We start from the raw sequence: 15,807 nt of genomic DNA, 5'->3' as shown, positions 1-15,807 counted from the left end.
AAAAAGAATTACGGCAAATGTATTTTTAAAAGGTTAAGCAGCCATGACATTTTATCCGAATTTTACATAATCTGAAAATTATTTCCTCCATTAGTGTACATTGTGCATACAAATCTATGTAAAAGCCAAAATACACTATTATAGATTTACTTTATACTTGTATCTTTATGACTTAATTACCTATAACTACTACTGTATTAAGTATGCACCAACAATTGTTTTCTCCGTACTGAGAACAAGAAGTGCAATGTTAGCTCACCTTGTGTGAAGGCCTTGATGCTATCATTGCCCTTGGCGGTGTTCATGATGAAGCCATGCAGGGGAGCCTCAGCCACGTTGTACTTCAAGACTTTGCGGTGGCTGTCTCTGTCTTCAGACTTCAGGGCCTTGCTGGTGATCAGGAATCCCACGTGTCCGGTATGGAGCACCCTTAGTGTGGCGGCAGCCTTGTTCACCACAATCTGTGGGACCCCATTGTCCACCGTGTTAATGTGAATGGTCATCATCTGGGGCTTGCGTGTTTCGTAGATGGTGTCAGGGAAGACGTAGAAGTCAGTGTGCGTGCCATCTGTGACTGTGAAGGAGAAGCTATCGTCATTGGTCTCTGTGCCATCATGCTTATACGTGATGAGGTTCTCATTCAGGTCCTGCTTGGTGAATGTGGTGATCGGTTGAGTGTTGTTGAAAAGCAGCTGCCCGTGGACTGGCACTTGGGTGACTATGAAGCGTAGCAGGTTGTCAGGTGTATCACGATCCTCTACTGTCAATTCAAATGGGGTGATTAGTTTGGCTTCTCCCTCTCCCACAGCTAGGTTGCTGATGGTCAAGACAGGTTTTTTATTGTCTACATCAGTGATGGACACTCTGAATGTACGGAAGACAGGATTGTAACCATCAGTAACTTCAAACTCAAAGCTGTCCATCTTCATCTCATCGTCAGAGGTATGGATATAGTAGATCTTGTTGCCAGCGAGCTGCATTTGATTGAAGGTGGAGATAGGAACACCTGGGAAGTCAGTGCACTCCAGATGACCCCTGCTGGGTGCTCGCGTGATGCTGAAGGTGAGGTATTCATCAGGACTGTTGATGTCAGTGGTGCTGAGCAGGTCAGTAGTAAGAGTTACTTTCCCTCCTTCTTTGAGAGTCACGCCTTTGTTGATGACATCTGGGAAGACCATGTCAATGCTTCCAATGTTGATGTAGAAGTAGCGGTCAATGAGAGGGTTGATGCCATCTGTGACATCAAACTTCAGCAAGTCACGGATTCCCTCTTGACCCGTGTGCACATACTGAATGAGCTGTTTGTCAATTTCATCCTGTGTGAAGTTCATCCCAAGGGTGATATTGCCCAAAACATTCCCAAACTTGGAGATGCGCTGAAGGTAGCCTTGGCTTGGGCCATAGCGTACAATGTATGTCGACTCTTTGTCTTCAGAGTCAAGGTCTGTGGCCTTCAAAACCTTGTTACTGATTATTTTGGTCTCGCCAATCTCAACTTCAAGACCATCGTTTATTGTCATTCTTGGTGTCTCATCATCAACAGGAATAACCATGATGATAACCTTCTTTTCAACTGTGTGCTTTCCATCTGAAAGCCTGATTTCAAAGCTGTCCTCCTTGGTCTCTGAGTCATCATGTTCATACACAATGTTAGATGACTCCTTGATTTGTTCCAGATTGAATGTATCAACTGGGAGTGTGCCAGTGCTGAGCTGCTGAACTATTGTGCCATGCTCAGGGTACTTGATGATCTCAAAGTCCAGCTCATCCCCGGGGATATCAGCATCAGCTGCATTCAGGATGGGCGTGTCAATGACCAGACTCATGCCTTCCATTACTACAAACTCACGGATGAAAATCTCAGGTTTTTCGTCATTAGCTGGAATGATAACAATGGGGAAGAAGTGGCGCTCAGAGAAGTTGATACCATCTGAACAGCGGAAGGTGAAGCGATCTTCAACAGGTTCCACACCTTTGTGGATGCTCTGGACATAGTAGATATGACCAAGGCCAATGTCTTTGATGCTAAAGGCAGTGATGGCTGTGCCTGCCCTGGACTTCTCAGAGCCTGGGGATGGGGCGATATTCTCCACGTAGCCAGATGTTGGCTGGACGATGATGGTGCACAAAATATCCTCGTTGTCTGTGTCGATATCCTCAGCCTGGATGTGCTCCAGAGTAATGACATTCTTCTCTCCTTCAATCACCACAAACTGCTCTCCAACACTGACAATAGGTGGGATACTGTCAAGGGGGAGGATGGTAACGTGAACCCTCACACCTTGAACCTTGTTTCCCCCGACAACCCATTGGTCCGACATATCAGACAGGGTGAGGTTGAATGAGTCATATTCCTTAACTGGTCCAATTTCACCTGATGTGTGGGCATACACCACCACCCCATTGATAAGGTCCTGCTGAGTGAATCTCTCAGCAGGGGCCCCGTTTACCAGGATCTCCCCGAGCCTGGGAGGCTCCTCAACGATGAAAGTGAGCATGAGGTCATCTGTGTCTTCGTCACGGCCCTGAATGACGTTGGTCGTAATTTCTGTTGCTCCGTTCTCCAACACGTCGATGGCGGACCCTAGCAGGCCAGCCGGGAGCATAAGAGTGGGGGCCTCATCATCAACGGGTTCAATGGCAATCTTAATGATGATGGGCACCTCATGGAAGCCATCACTGACATCAACCTTGATGGTATCACTGAGGGATTCCTCTCCACTATGAATGTAAGTCAGATGGCCATTTTCTATGTCTTCCAGCACAAATGTCTCACCATTTGACATGGCAATACCTAAATACTGCATTTGCCCATAGAGGGGAATCTGGGTCACAGTGAAGTCAATATTTTGATCATCAGTATCCTGATCAGTGGCATGCAGCTCTTTCTTAGTGATGACAAAAGAGCTTCTCTCCAGAACACTGAACCCAGTGTTGGTAATTATGGGGGGTTTGTTGTCAACTGGCTGTAAAAAAATGGTGAATAGCCCATCTACTGAGTTACCAGCAGTGTCTTCCACAAGGAATGTGAACTGAAGAACTTTTGGAGTGATGCCCAGTTCCTGGTCAGGGGGCTTGTAAGCCACTTTGTGGTGATTGACCTGGGCCTGTGTGAACTCGGAAATGGCAATGTCAGGGCTGTCAGTCAGAACAATGTCACCCAGAGGGGCTGGGTTGTTCTCATCTGTGTCTGTGGGGGGTTTTATGACTGTGTACTTCAGGTCTCTGTCATCTGAATCCAGATCGGTATAACGCAACAACTTCTTTTTGAAGTGTGTTAGCTCATACTCTTGCACTGTCATGTGAAGGGTGGTGCTCGGATAGAGCTCTGGGGGGAGGTCATCGACAGGGTGGATTTTGATGGCGAAAACATGTTCGCCTGACTGGTTTGGGGGATCATTATCATCTTGGACCCGGAATACAAACTGGTCATTTACAGTGGTGGTGCTGTGGGGTCCAATGTGACGGTAAAAGAGCTTTCCATCCAGAATATCTTGCTGAAACCACTCTGTCACCACCTGCTCAAACATCTCATCTGTCTCACTGAACTTCCAGAGAGAGGGGTCAGAGGGAGGCTCAACTTGCCTGAGAAGCAGCTCTCCCACAGTTGAGTAGGGGGCTTCTAGAATAAATTTAATGGTAGAGTCTTCTGAATCAATATCGGTGGCACTCAGAATAAATGGGGAGAGCTGCATGACCTCATTTTTAAACAGCACCAGGCCAGTGTTGGCATTGATAATGGGGGGCTCGTCATCGGTGGGGGCAATAGTGATGGGGAACAAAAACTCCACCTCGTTCTTGCCATCAGTCATTCTGAAAATAATATTGTCACTGTAGGTGTCACTGCCATCATGCTGGTACACTACAATACCAGCATCCAAATCAGCAGGTGTGAAGAATTTCCTACGGCTGCCAAGCACGGTTAGCTCTCCGTGTTTTAAGCCATCTACAACAGTAATTTGTACGTCCTCTAGGTTATCCTCATCACTGATCTCTAAATTCTGGGAGCTGGACAGAGCTCTGGACTGCCCTTCAAACAATAGCTGTCCTGTATTTTTGGTAGCCACAGGGGCCAAGGTATTCATAGGCTTAACCACTATCATAAAAGCAAAGGTATCGGACACAGCTCCATCAGTGTCTACGATTTCAAACTCGAGCTGGAAAATCCTCTCTACCTCGGAGTCCTCTGAGGGGGGCTTGTAAGCTATTTTAAGGTCTTTTATGTCTCTCTGATAGAAGGAGGTGATGGGCAGGTTCTGATCATCTGTGCTGATGATGTAGCCCTGCTGATAGCCCAGAGGTGAAGTAATGTTGAAGATTAAATCGTCTGTATCGGTTTCAACATCCTCAGCGGCCAGCATATCACTCGTTATTGCTGTCATCACAAATTGATCAATCTCCATCATCATCATAGCTACGAAGCTGGGCTTAGGGGCAGTGTTCTCCGTGCCCTCTCTTATTCTAACCATCATCTGGAAATGCTCTTGCATTATGGTATTGCCCTCATTGTCCTGCAGCTCTACCATCATTGGAATATAGTCTCTATTTGGTGACTTGGTCGTTGCAGTGTGCTTATAGCGAATGCCCTGCTTAACAAACTCATCACAATCAATCATCTGGCCATTCGGGGGGTTATTCAAAAGTGTGCCATACCTGGGGAGTCCTCCGGCGCCAACCAGAGTGGTCATCTTGCACTGGGTCACACCGTCCTCGTAGGAAAACTCCAGACCTTTTTTGTCAATGGGGTTGCTGTCGCTGTTAAGTTTCTCCACAGTGAGTGGCATATTCCTGGTGAGGATCTCGAGCTGCTGGAATACCACCTCCACCTCCAGCATGAAGGGGATGACGACCGTGTCCGTATGGGAGTCATAGCGCAGTTGGAGCTTTATCCGATCCTTACTGGGACTCCGGGAGCCAAAGTGAGTGTATTTCACCTCATCAGCTCCGAATGCACAGGGGAACTTTTTCGGGCTCAGCATTCCAGGTTTCTGGGCCAGCGGGTCATTGTCCAGGACGGTGATGTGACACCGGTCACCAGGCTGCACCTCGGTCACCAGGTCATTGACAGGGTCCAAATACACAGACCTACCAAAGGGAACCCTAATTCCATTGTTGGCGATGACAATGTTGTCTTCATCAGGTCCAGTTCTATGGCGATAAAGGAAAGCCGGGTCAAAGGGCTCTGCATCCACTGAAGCAAAGAAGCCCAGAGCAAAAGTAACAAGGAGACATCTGAAAAGTTCCCGTGTTTTACAGGTCCCTGAGCTTTGCAGACAACCAGCCATGTCCGCTGCTAGGTGTCTTGCAATTTGTTTTAGGAGTCAGCAGAAATAGACAGACTCCTCTCCCCAAAATAAATAAAATAGTCTCTCTCTCTCTTCTCTCCCTCTCTCTGTCTGTCTGTGTGTGTGTGTGTCTCTCTCTCTCTCTCTCTCTCTTGCTGTCTCTGTCTGTCTCTCTCCTCACAGGCTCCCTCACACATCCACCGTGCCACACAAATGCAGTGAATGTTATAGGGCTGTGCAGGTAATACTGACACAGAAGACTGTGACTAGACCCCAGACTCCTCCTTCTGTCAGGCCAGGGAGGGAGCCTCCTGCCCCCATGGCTAATTTAAGAAAGTCCATTGGATGGGCTGTAAAAGTGCACCCCCCTCCCACACACACATACACACCCCTACCCCCCAAATGCACCCTTTTTTCTCTCTTACAATAGTCACATCTATGACTTGGGAAGCTTTTAATTTAATTTAAACTATCCAATTTAAGTAAGGCTTCTTATATCTTTGACTATGTTTAGTTGTTCATTAGGATTATTTAATTGCTTTATCTGTGCTCTATCATTTCTCGATGTAATTTCTCTAATTGATTTACTTGTAACTAAGTTGTTCATATACAGTATAAATGGGTGTCATGTCAGAAAGGATGAATTATTTATAAATATTTCAATTGAATTTTGAAAAATGAAGTTGATCACAACCACTTTGATTTTTTTCTGGATTTATGTGCACTTGCAATGGCAGCATTTTATTTCTTGTTGCATGTCAACATACCAGTAATTTCCATACTAATAATGAGGTAACAGTATGGTAAACAGTCAATGAAGCACTGACATTGGTGCCCTCTATTGGGTAAATGCATAAACAAGTATGCAACTCTTATTTCTACCAAGTGTGTGTGTGTGTGTGTCTGTGTCTGTGTCTGTGTCTGTGTCTGTGTGTGTGTGTGTGTGTGTGTGTGTGTGTGTGTGTGTGTGTGTGTGTGTGTGTTTCTTAGTTAAAGTGATAGAGCCTCACAATTAAAGCAACAGTGGACATCAATATGACTAAAGGCATAGATGCAGACAGAGTTCCTAAGGCAACCTGCCTATAGCAGTTTAGTCATCACTTTGAAGTCAGCTCTGTGTTCATATCATTGCTGATCTGCCTGGTAATTTCACACTGTGCTTCACATGAACAGAGGGGTCTTTAAAGAGGGCTCTGAACCATGTTAATGATCCACGCCATCTCTTTTATCATATTCCCATCAGAGTTCCCCTGACCAAGGTCATGTTGGACATCCCTTCACTCTCCAAAATCATAACCCTGTGTGCACAGGTCTTAATCACTTAAACTCTATATACTTCATTGACCAGGGCTCTATACTAGGACCTCTCTTTTTTCCTCTCTACAACAAATATCTTCACCGAGATTATACAAGCTCACAATGGGTCACAATGGGTCACAATGTGACGCTTTGTGAGCTTGTAGATCTGATATTTTCGGCGCTGCGTGTTTGCCCCCAGAATAGCGAATGAGGTTAATCGGACACATGGTAGAATATAGCTTCCTACTACATTCTATTTATACCACACAAAAAAAGTGGAGCGAGGGACAACCAAAACATCACAGGTTTGATCGCCACAGAAAATCTGTGTCACTCTTTGAAGTGTCTTGAAGTGTTCAAGTGTCCTGGAGCAACGCACTAAACTCCTATGGATAACAATGTGACGATAAAACATACATATAACCTCTGAATTAATTCCTGTATTCTAATTCGGTCATAATATCATCAACAAGTCGATAACAACTATGCCATATCTGCAGTAGTAACCTCCTACAGCAGTGCACATTTATTTGTTTGTCCAGATGATGCTTTAAAACTAAAGCATCTAATTGAGATGAGCAATAGCCAGGATGAGACTCTTTCTTTTAAACCCAACTAAGGCCAATCACCAGCACAGAAAAATGAAACAATACAAAGAGTGGCATCCATGTGACCTCCCTGACAGGGTGTTCCAAAGCGTTAAGGTCTGCTCAGGATGGCAGTGGAGGTTGTGTCAGCAGAACAGTCTGGTGCACAATGCACATGTCCTCAGCTTGGCAGGACAGACACAGGTGTATGGACAGTTGGACACACACAGAGAGGAAAAAGACACACCAGGGCAGGCATTGAAACTGTGAAATAGCTTATTCAAAATGTAATAACAATACAAAGGAATCCTTTTTTTTTAAGGCTACATTCTTTAGCATGCTGTAGCCTATTACGTTTATTTTCACATAGAAAAAAACGGGCGGGGGGGCGCGGAAGCAAACACAGTGACGAAATGATAAAAGTTAAAGAGGAGAGATGAGAAACAAATTTGGTGCAGGAAAGACTCAACAAAGAGAAAACCCTTAAAGGAAGGGATAATCAATGTGGAGGATTAGACAAGAGGACGGGGGTTTATTTCTCAGTAATGACTTGCTCCCCATTGATTGTCCGGCTTAATACACGGCTACTTGATAAATACATTAATAAATTCACCCAAAAGAAAACAACAAAACGATTTAAGGATTTAATTGCTTACGGAAAGAAGCCAGTCCGTTAATTCATGCCAGCTGCATCCAATGCGGTTTCTCAGAAAGTAATGGGAAGTGTTGATTGAATAGAATCAACATTATTGAGAATAGCCTACTGTTTAGCTGTAAATTACGTTGTGTTTGTTTACATGGCTGCAATACGGGATACGGCAAAAAAAATCTAGCAGCGCAGAATCAGATTGATATGAGCCAGGTGCTCCGAGTCTTTGATTAGACGGCGGCCTGTTGAGCACACACTCGGTCATTGTGCTGTTCAAAAACAACAGACCGATGAATTCAGTGATTCGATTGATTAGCCTTGATTCAAGGCTAGAATATTGACCAATCAGAATCAAGCAACCTTTAGCTGGGTAATAATCTGGGCCTAAATGAATAAATATGATAGAGTTAGATGAGGAGATGTTAAATATACAGAAACTAGAACATCTGCAGTGGTCGGAGGTGTTCTCATTACTCTTCCCTTGAGAAATGTAGGACCCTAGGGTAGGACATCTAGTGGTCATGCAGTGGTTCTCAACCTGTGGGTAGGGACTCCCAGGGGGGTCCCCACATGATTTGGGGGGGTCCCCAGATGACAGTGAAGTGACAATTTAAAGGTAGGATAAGTGATATTTTTTGGGTATTCATTTATTTTTGTTAAAGTACTATATTTTGATGGTAATTATTGCTACAGATCGTTTGTTCGGTCACAGGGGTCTCTCCAGCTCTTTAGTAAACAGAATATAGTACATTTTCAGGTAGGTGACAACATTTAAGCCAATCAGGAGAGAGCACTGAAAATGCATTTTCTGTTTAATAAAGAGCTGGAGAGACATGGGAGACTCCTTATATGGATGGACAGGACACTCTATAGTAACTAGTACTATCAGAACATAGACCCATTTTGCAATTATTTGAATAATTGCAAATCACTTACCCTACCTATAAGGACTTTTAAGACCTTTTTAATTCCTAATTAAAAATAATTAGTAATCAGCAAACTATGCTATAAAAACGGGTCTAACATTGGCCAAATTGTCAAATAATATAAGAAAGAGGCAAACATTTTGAAAATAGCCGATCTGCAAGCTCACATGTAGATCTGCTATTTTCACAATATCTATAGGCTGTATGGAACTAAATGTCAAACTAAATGTAATGCCTCAACTCCTACAATTCCAAATGCTTATCAGGGTGCGGGGTCCCCAGTTCAAACATGATTATTTTTGGGGGTCACGGCGCCTGCTGAAGCTCATAAGTGCAATATCGCCCTGTTCTGGGCATGTATCTCCCTGTCCAATATGGGATATTGAGCAGTAGAAGTTTGGTTTCCCAAGCGGGATACAGGTTCGAATCCTGAATGTTGCATTTGCAATTTGCCTACCTCTCTCTGTCTGGGAGAGGACATAAAACGTACGGATTATAACTTTAACATTAGGCTGATGTTCAAATTATAGCCTTTAACGTTCAGAGAGATCAGTTTAAAGTGTAGTTGGTGAAATGTATTGAGGAAACATGAGGGATGTCCCTGTTGCAGTCATGGTGACAAAGCACAACATGGAGAGAAACTGAGCTGTCATATTTTGGATGTGGTGAATGTGAGAATGTGCACTCAGTGTGGTGCGCAAGGTCATGTTAAGATAAAAATACTTGGTGGCCTTTTATGGAGCATCATTTGAGATGGGCATCAGACATTGGTGCTGTGCAGTAGGCATTGCACACACACTCACATATTGTCCTCGCTGTTGCTGTACCGTTTTATGGGATTTTCTGATTTTTATTTTTCAAACATGTATAGTAATCATAGTGGTATTCAGTGAAAGCTGACTATCTGGAGAAGGACATCAATGGCAAAAATCTAAATGTAAACCTGAAATCGATTTAAATTTCATTGACCCTTCATTTCTACCCTCAAACAAAATGTGTCTATGATCTAATTTCCTGCACTACAGAGAGACTACACCATGAGACAATCTTTCATATTGCAGCGGGGTATTGAAAAGTGTGTCACTGCACAATAAATGGCTGACTGAAGGAGGTTGGAACTTCGATAATGCTAATGAAAATAGGAGGATGTGAATGAGAGGATGAGGCACTGTACGGCACATAGAACCTCTCTGGAATGGACATCCCCTTTAGTGTGTGGACTGAATATCCAGGATGCCACATGCCTTCAAACATTCTACATCAGTCTTTTTAAATAAGTCTTGCCCTCCTCACCCTGCCAGCCTGGAATGAACACGTACTGGAGGATGCAATTATAGAAACAAACACAACAAACCTTTTATAAATGGTAACGCACACAGTTTCATTCACTACGCTGCTTTGGAGTAAACAGCTATTGTTTATCATTGCAAAATATGATGACCCATGAGCTTAAAAAAAGCATACCATATTGTTAAACGAACACTAAAAAAATGTGTTCACTATTCACTTATGTTTAATTTATGTATGTCGTATGACGGTGTCGCACACAGGAAATAGCAGATCTACAAGCTCACATCGTGACACGTCCATGATCCTTTGAAGTATACTGTATATCTGGCTTTAGAAAGCCTGAGGTCTCGCTCAAGGGCACATACCCGTCATCAGTTCCAGATACAGACTTTATTTATGGTTGTAAACCATTCTTTTAGACACCCTCATTAACCTGTCTGTATGCACACTAATTAAGAGGTTTCACCTTCTGTCTAGGTCTTGTGTTAATTAGGGTCGGCGGTAAAGAGACAATGACAGAGAGAGAAGTTGAATAGTGGTCAGGTCCTGCTGACCAGCCTCACCTTCTCTGCTTCATGCAGAACAGCTCACAGAGACACCATAATGACCTCATAATGGAATGGGAAACAAAGGCTGAGCGGTTCCAGTAATCTATCCCTCAAACTGCCACCCAGGGCAAAACTGGAAATTTCCTAACTGTCTTCCTGCTGTCACAGAATGTCGGCAGATAATTTACCGATGGATATGTGGGTCACACTGCCTCGTTGGAGAAGTGAAAACAAAAACAAGAAAGATAGATAGGTAGAAACATCAGCTGTCAGTAAATTTGAATAATAAGTAAATCGAATAATTAGAACACCCTACCAGAGCATATAAGTAAGAAACAAATAAATATGAATATGAATTTTGATAGAGGCTAGCGATTTGGATATTATGCAGACCATGACATATGGTCACTTGTTCATTCATTTATTTTAATTATTTTAATTATTTTATAATTTTGTTTTCGTTTTTTTCCCCGACTACAAACGGTAAGGATGTGATTTAGACTATGTTTAATTAGATTAAACATACGATTAGATTTTGACAGATGCTAGGTTCGATGATTACCTGGTTGTCTCGTTGAGGCCCTACATGGTTCTTCCTCTATTTGTTTGATTATTTATAATAAACACGTGTAAGTCACTCTGGACAAAAGCGTCTGCTAAATGCCTACATTGTAATTGTACACAAATAGTGTTTTTTGTATTACAGAATGACCTGTACATAACTGCACAAATATCCAATGAAAAGTGAAACTTTTGACTTTTTTAAATGTGTATCAATGTTATTGTTAGACTTGCCTGTTATATTTATTTGTCCTTATTCCTTTGCTGAAAGTAAAAAAAGTAAAACAATACTCAAAACAATACTGTGAGTGTTGACACTGAGGAATTGATCAGCACAGCAACTTCCTCTCAAAGGCTCAAAGTCTCTCACACCTGTGCCAGAAGTGGCTGTCCAGGATAGAACATGTTCTGCACACAGACCTTGGCCAAGAGCATGAACATTTATCTCATGGATCATAGGAGGACACCATGGCCTTGTAAAGTAAGGCTATGGTATGCACTGTGTATCCTAATTGTAAACATGCAGCTTGTGACTGTGATCTAAATGAAAAACAATTTGTGTCGCTCTTTTAAATTACGATATAAATGTATGGTATTGTTGTAAGTAAATATACTGTAACATAGCTATAACCTCTTAGCCTTTGGCCACTTTGTTGCTTACTTACACTACAATACATTTACATAGGTGAATATACAGTATATAGGTTTATACAGTAAAAGGTCATTACACTGGACAGAAAGGTCTTAACAAACTCTGTGCCTGAACACAGTAGTTGAAATTTTACCAACTTTACCAATTTTATAAAAGTAACATATTTGCATTCCTAACATATCTGCAAGACTTATCGTTCTTGAACATCTCACAACCTGGCTGCTTTATTCAGGGTGTTGATGAATGGCTGAGTCCAGCTGTGCAGGACATTTGTAACTGACTGTGTATCACTGTCAAAGAGAAACACAAGAATATGTGAATGCAAGTGTGTGTGTGTGTGTGTGTGTGTGTGTGTGTGTGTGTGTGTGTGTGTGTGTGTGTGTGTGTGTGCGTGCGTGCGTGCGTGCGTGCGTGCGTGCGTGTGTGTGTGTGTGTGCACGCACCCCAGACATTCAGCTTTGCATACAGTACCTGTCAGGACAGATGACATGTCAGCAGCAGGAAATATTTGCAATAGTGTGGATGTTACTTTGTACCATGCATGTTATTTTCCACTATGATACTGCACTGTTCATATTAATCAAAGCTGCCAGTTACAGTATGTGACTGCACTATATATTTATGTTTTATAGTATAGTACAATAATAATAATAATAATAATAATAATAATACAGTAATAACAATAATACAGACTGTTCAGGATGACAGTTTTCATATTTTTGTCTTTGCAGATGCTACAGTTTTCCACTTTTTTATTTCATTGATATTTGGCTTTTTGCATTGCTATTTTTATTCCTATTCTTATTTTGTCCTATTTTTATTTTTATACACACTGATGAGGAAGCTTCAAGTACAAAACTGTCACTTTAAGTACAAAACTGTCACTGCCTGCAATGCTCCTTGCTACCAGCTGTATTGTATGTGTGTGACAATAAACAGCCTTGAACATTGATGTAAGTATATAAATATAATACAGTCCAGGAAACCCCAAATTGTTAGGAAAGCAAGCTCTGTGTGGTTAGGTAGTATGGATATAATGAAGAGACAGAATGAGAGGGAAATTAAGTTGAGAAGCGGCAGCCTTGTGCCCGTTTTTCTACGAGAGAAAAATTCTACTGACATGGAGTTTGAATCCCACAGTCAAATTCAAACATATTTTTATCAGAAAAGGTACCAGCAGCAGAAATTATTCCTGAACACGTTCAGTATAGCTCTGTAGAAAAAGAAAAAGACGTAAAACACTTGTCCTTGAAACACCGCTACTCTCACACTGGTCACCTCTGACAAACTCCTTATCCCCTTCAGAATCGTTCCCCCAAAAAGGTCTCTCCAATGCACACCCACCCCCACACATTCTCCTTTTGCTCGCACTCTATGCAGTAGCATCCCAATCATGCAGCCTGTTGTAAATATACACAGCGTATAAATAGGAGGATACTGAGACCCGGGACATTTGGATCCAGTTCAGAGGGTGTGAGGCGGAAGAGTGGGCTAGGGTTCTGCCACACTTGGTTGCTTTTGGATTTTGGCGCAGGTCATCCCATGACTGTGGTCGGATGCAGAGGGGGTCTGAGGGGCTCCAGGCTCACATTCTAGAACCGCTCTGGTCCAGTGCAGAGTTTTATCCACCCTTCATGGCGGATTAAGGAACCCCCTGCTGGTGCATGGATACGGGTTGTGTGGTTAGCACTTGTCATGGAAGGGAGAATGGAAGCATATGGAAACAGGCCCAGATATAGCACCTGGGTCAAACCCAAAATCCAGGCAACACCAGATGGTATTTAAAGTCCTATTTAAATTGAAATAAAATCCTTTGATGATAAGCTCAAACATATTTTATACATAAAACTGACCAAAAAGAGCACCTGTCTGCAATTTACAACTGGACCTAGACAAGTCTTTAGCATGCCAAAAGAGATGACCCCCCCCCCCACAGTTTTTCTGTAAACATATTTTTACTGCTCCTAGTATTGATGATTTATTGTATAGTATTGTATGTCTTTTTATGTCTTGATGAATTGAATGCATAGGACCACAATGGAAACAAGCCCTCAGGGTTTTTTGTGTTATCCTTTTAGCATTATTATATAACTGTACCTCTGTACTTTTTGCAAAATGTTGTATATTATATTACAATGTATTCAATCGATCATTAAAAAAACCTTCTAACTTCTGTGTGTGTGTGTGTGTGTGTGTGTGTGTGTGTGTGTGTGTGTGTGTGTGTGTGTGTATATATATACACACACACACACGCACACGCACACACACACACACACACACACACACACACACACACACACACACACACACACACAAACTGTCTTGATAAAGGAAACATAACTTACACCAGGCCTATCTTATTACATACATTATCACCAATATAATGAGCTTTTCACTGTTCAAATGTACTTTTAAAATTGAGGAATAGCATACTGCCCTTCCTCAGCAGAGTGGCAATTGACCCAGGAATGTATGTGGCACAGTGTCAGGGAATTCCTGTCTTTTAACACTGTCGCTTTGAAGCAAATGTGATTGCACCTGGAGCTCATGTTTGCACTTATGGCAAAATGAGGGGTGCAAGGGAGTGGTTGGCCCAGTTAGTTAGCAGAAGAGAATTAGTGTTCTAATTCTAATTACTTGAGTAATAATTTCGAGTCATGAGGAGAAACCGAGGCCTATACAGTAGGAAACTACTGTAAAGGCTGTCATAAATATTGTGGCTCACTTTATGCCTATAATGTATGTTTGCAAATCAGGCTCTGTTTGCTTTGTTCTATTCTGCATTGTTTAATTTAAGAATATAAATAACTAATTATGGCAATATATCTATAGACTATATAAGAAAGTATACTTCTAATCATAGGGTATCAACCATATTGTTCACTCAATTGCACTTCATTGAACTTTATCTGTGCATCGGTCTGAGAGCTTTGTCTGCGTGATGTAATTTAAGTAAGGATATTTTCAAGTGTCTCTCAGTTAAGGCACAGGTGCTAGTAGATAACATATCTTGTAAAGGAAGTGATGTGGATATCCTCTGCCCACTTGTCTTTGCTGCTGTCCCACTACTCCCACCGTCTTTCATTCCTGTCATTCTTGTTGGTGTCACTTTCATCATGACCTATGGGGTCATGGCAAGCGCCACCGGCTTCCTATAGGATTACCCATAAAATGGATTCTTCACTCTCACTCATATCACCCAGGCCAAAGGAACCACTGAAGAAATGTCATGTCTCTGGCCTCATTCTCTCTCTATTAAACCGGTTATACTATGTATAATGTCTGCTGTTACAGACAATACATTGTTGTAGGTTATTAATCAATGTACAGTATTACAGTACATGATGGACGTACTAGAGGCACACAAACAACTGTGAGCATATTTAATTACTTCCTCCTCAGCACGTAATGTATGTTTTAATGGTGTAGTAAATTGTTTTGTTACATTGCTTAATGTGCATTAAGTGCTAAATGGTATTAGCATGTAGTTATGATGAGAACCTCCCATAGGCTTTGTACACGTTGTGTAAAGAAAAAATGTACAATTAAGAGTCATGTTGAGTTGAGTTTATTATTTGCACAGAAACATACTATACAATTAAAAAGGAATTACAAAGAGTTGCTAGAAATGTCCAGGAGAAGTAAGAAAGTCAAGTGGTCTTATAAGCAGAACAATAAGAGAAATAAAATCACTGTACAAAAATTGTAGGGTTGTCCGATATTGGCTTTTTTACCGATAACCGATATACCGATATTGTCCAACTCTTAATTACCGATACCGATATCAACCGATACCGATATATGCGGGGATTATTGTGATTAGGGTAAGCTCAAATTTCATATCACACACACCATATACAGTAAGAACTCCTGTAACTTATTTATAAAGCAAAAAAAAAAAAAAAACTTTTTTTTTTTTTTTTTTTTTTTTTAAACCGATACCGATATTTTCCCGATATAAATTTTTATGCTAATATCGGCCGATAATATCGGGAGGCCGATAATATCGG

At 41.9% G+C, this 15,807-nt stretch overlaps 1 protein-coding gene across 1 annotated transcript in view; it reads right to left on the bottom strand.

The window, feature by feature from the left end:
- Positions 1–5,480, bottom strand: part of frem3 (Fras1 related extracellular matrix 3) — a 38,899-nt gene extending 33,419 nt beyond the window's left edge. Inside the window, exon 1 of the mRNA XM_084072911.1 lies at positions 260–5,480. Coding sequence (XP_083929037.1) covers positions 260–5,285 — 5,026 coding nt within the window. The 5' untranslated portion in view covers positions 5,286–5,480. The remainder of the gene's footprint in view (positions 1–259) is intronic.
- Between the last annotated feature and the right edge of the window lie 10,327 nt (positions 5,481–15,807).

Source organism: Gymnoscopelus microlampas (genome assembly GCF_963454915.1).
Source record: "Gymnoscopelus microlampas genome assembly, chromosome: 2".
NCBI classification, from domain to species: Eukaryota; Metazoa; Chordata; class Actinopteri; order Myctophiformes; family Myctophidae; genus Gymnoscopelus; species Gymnoscopelus microlampas.
The sequence above is the reverse complement of the archived record's forward strand: the minus strand, read 5'-3'. Positions and strand labels throughout refer to the sequence as shown.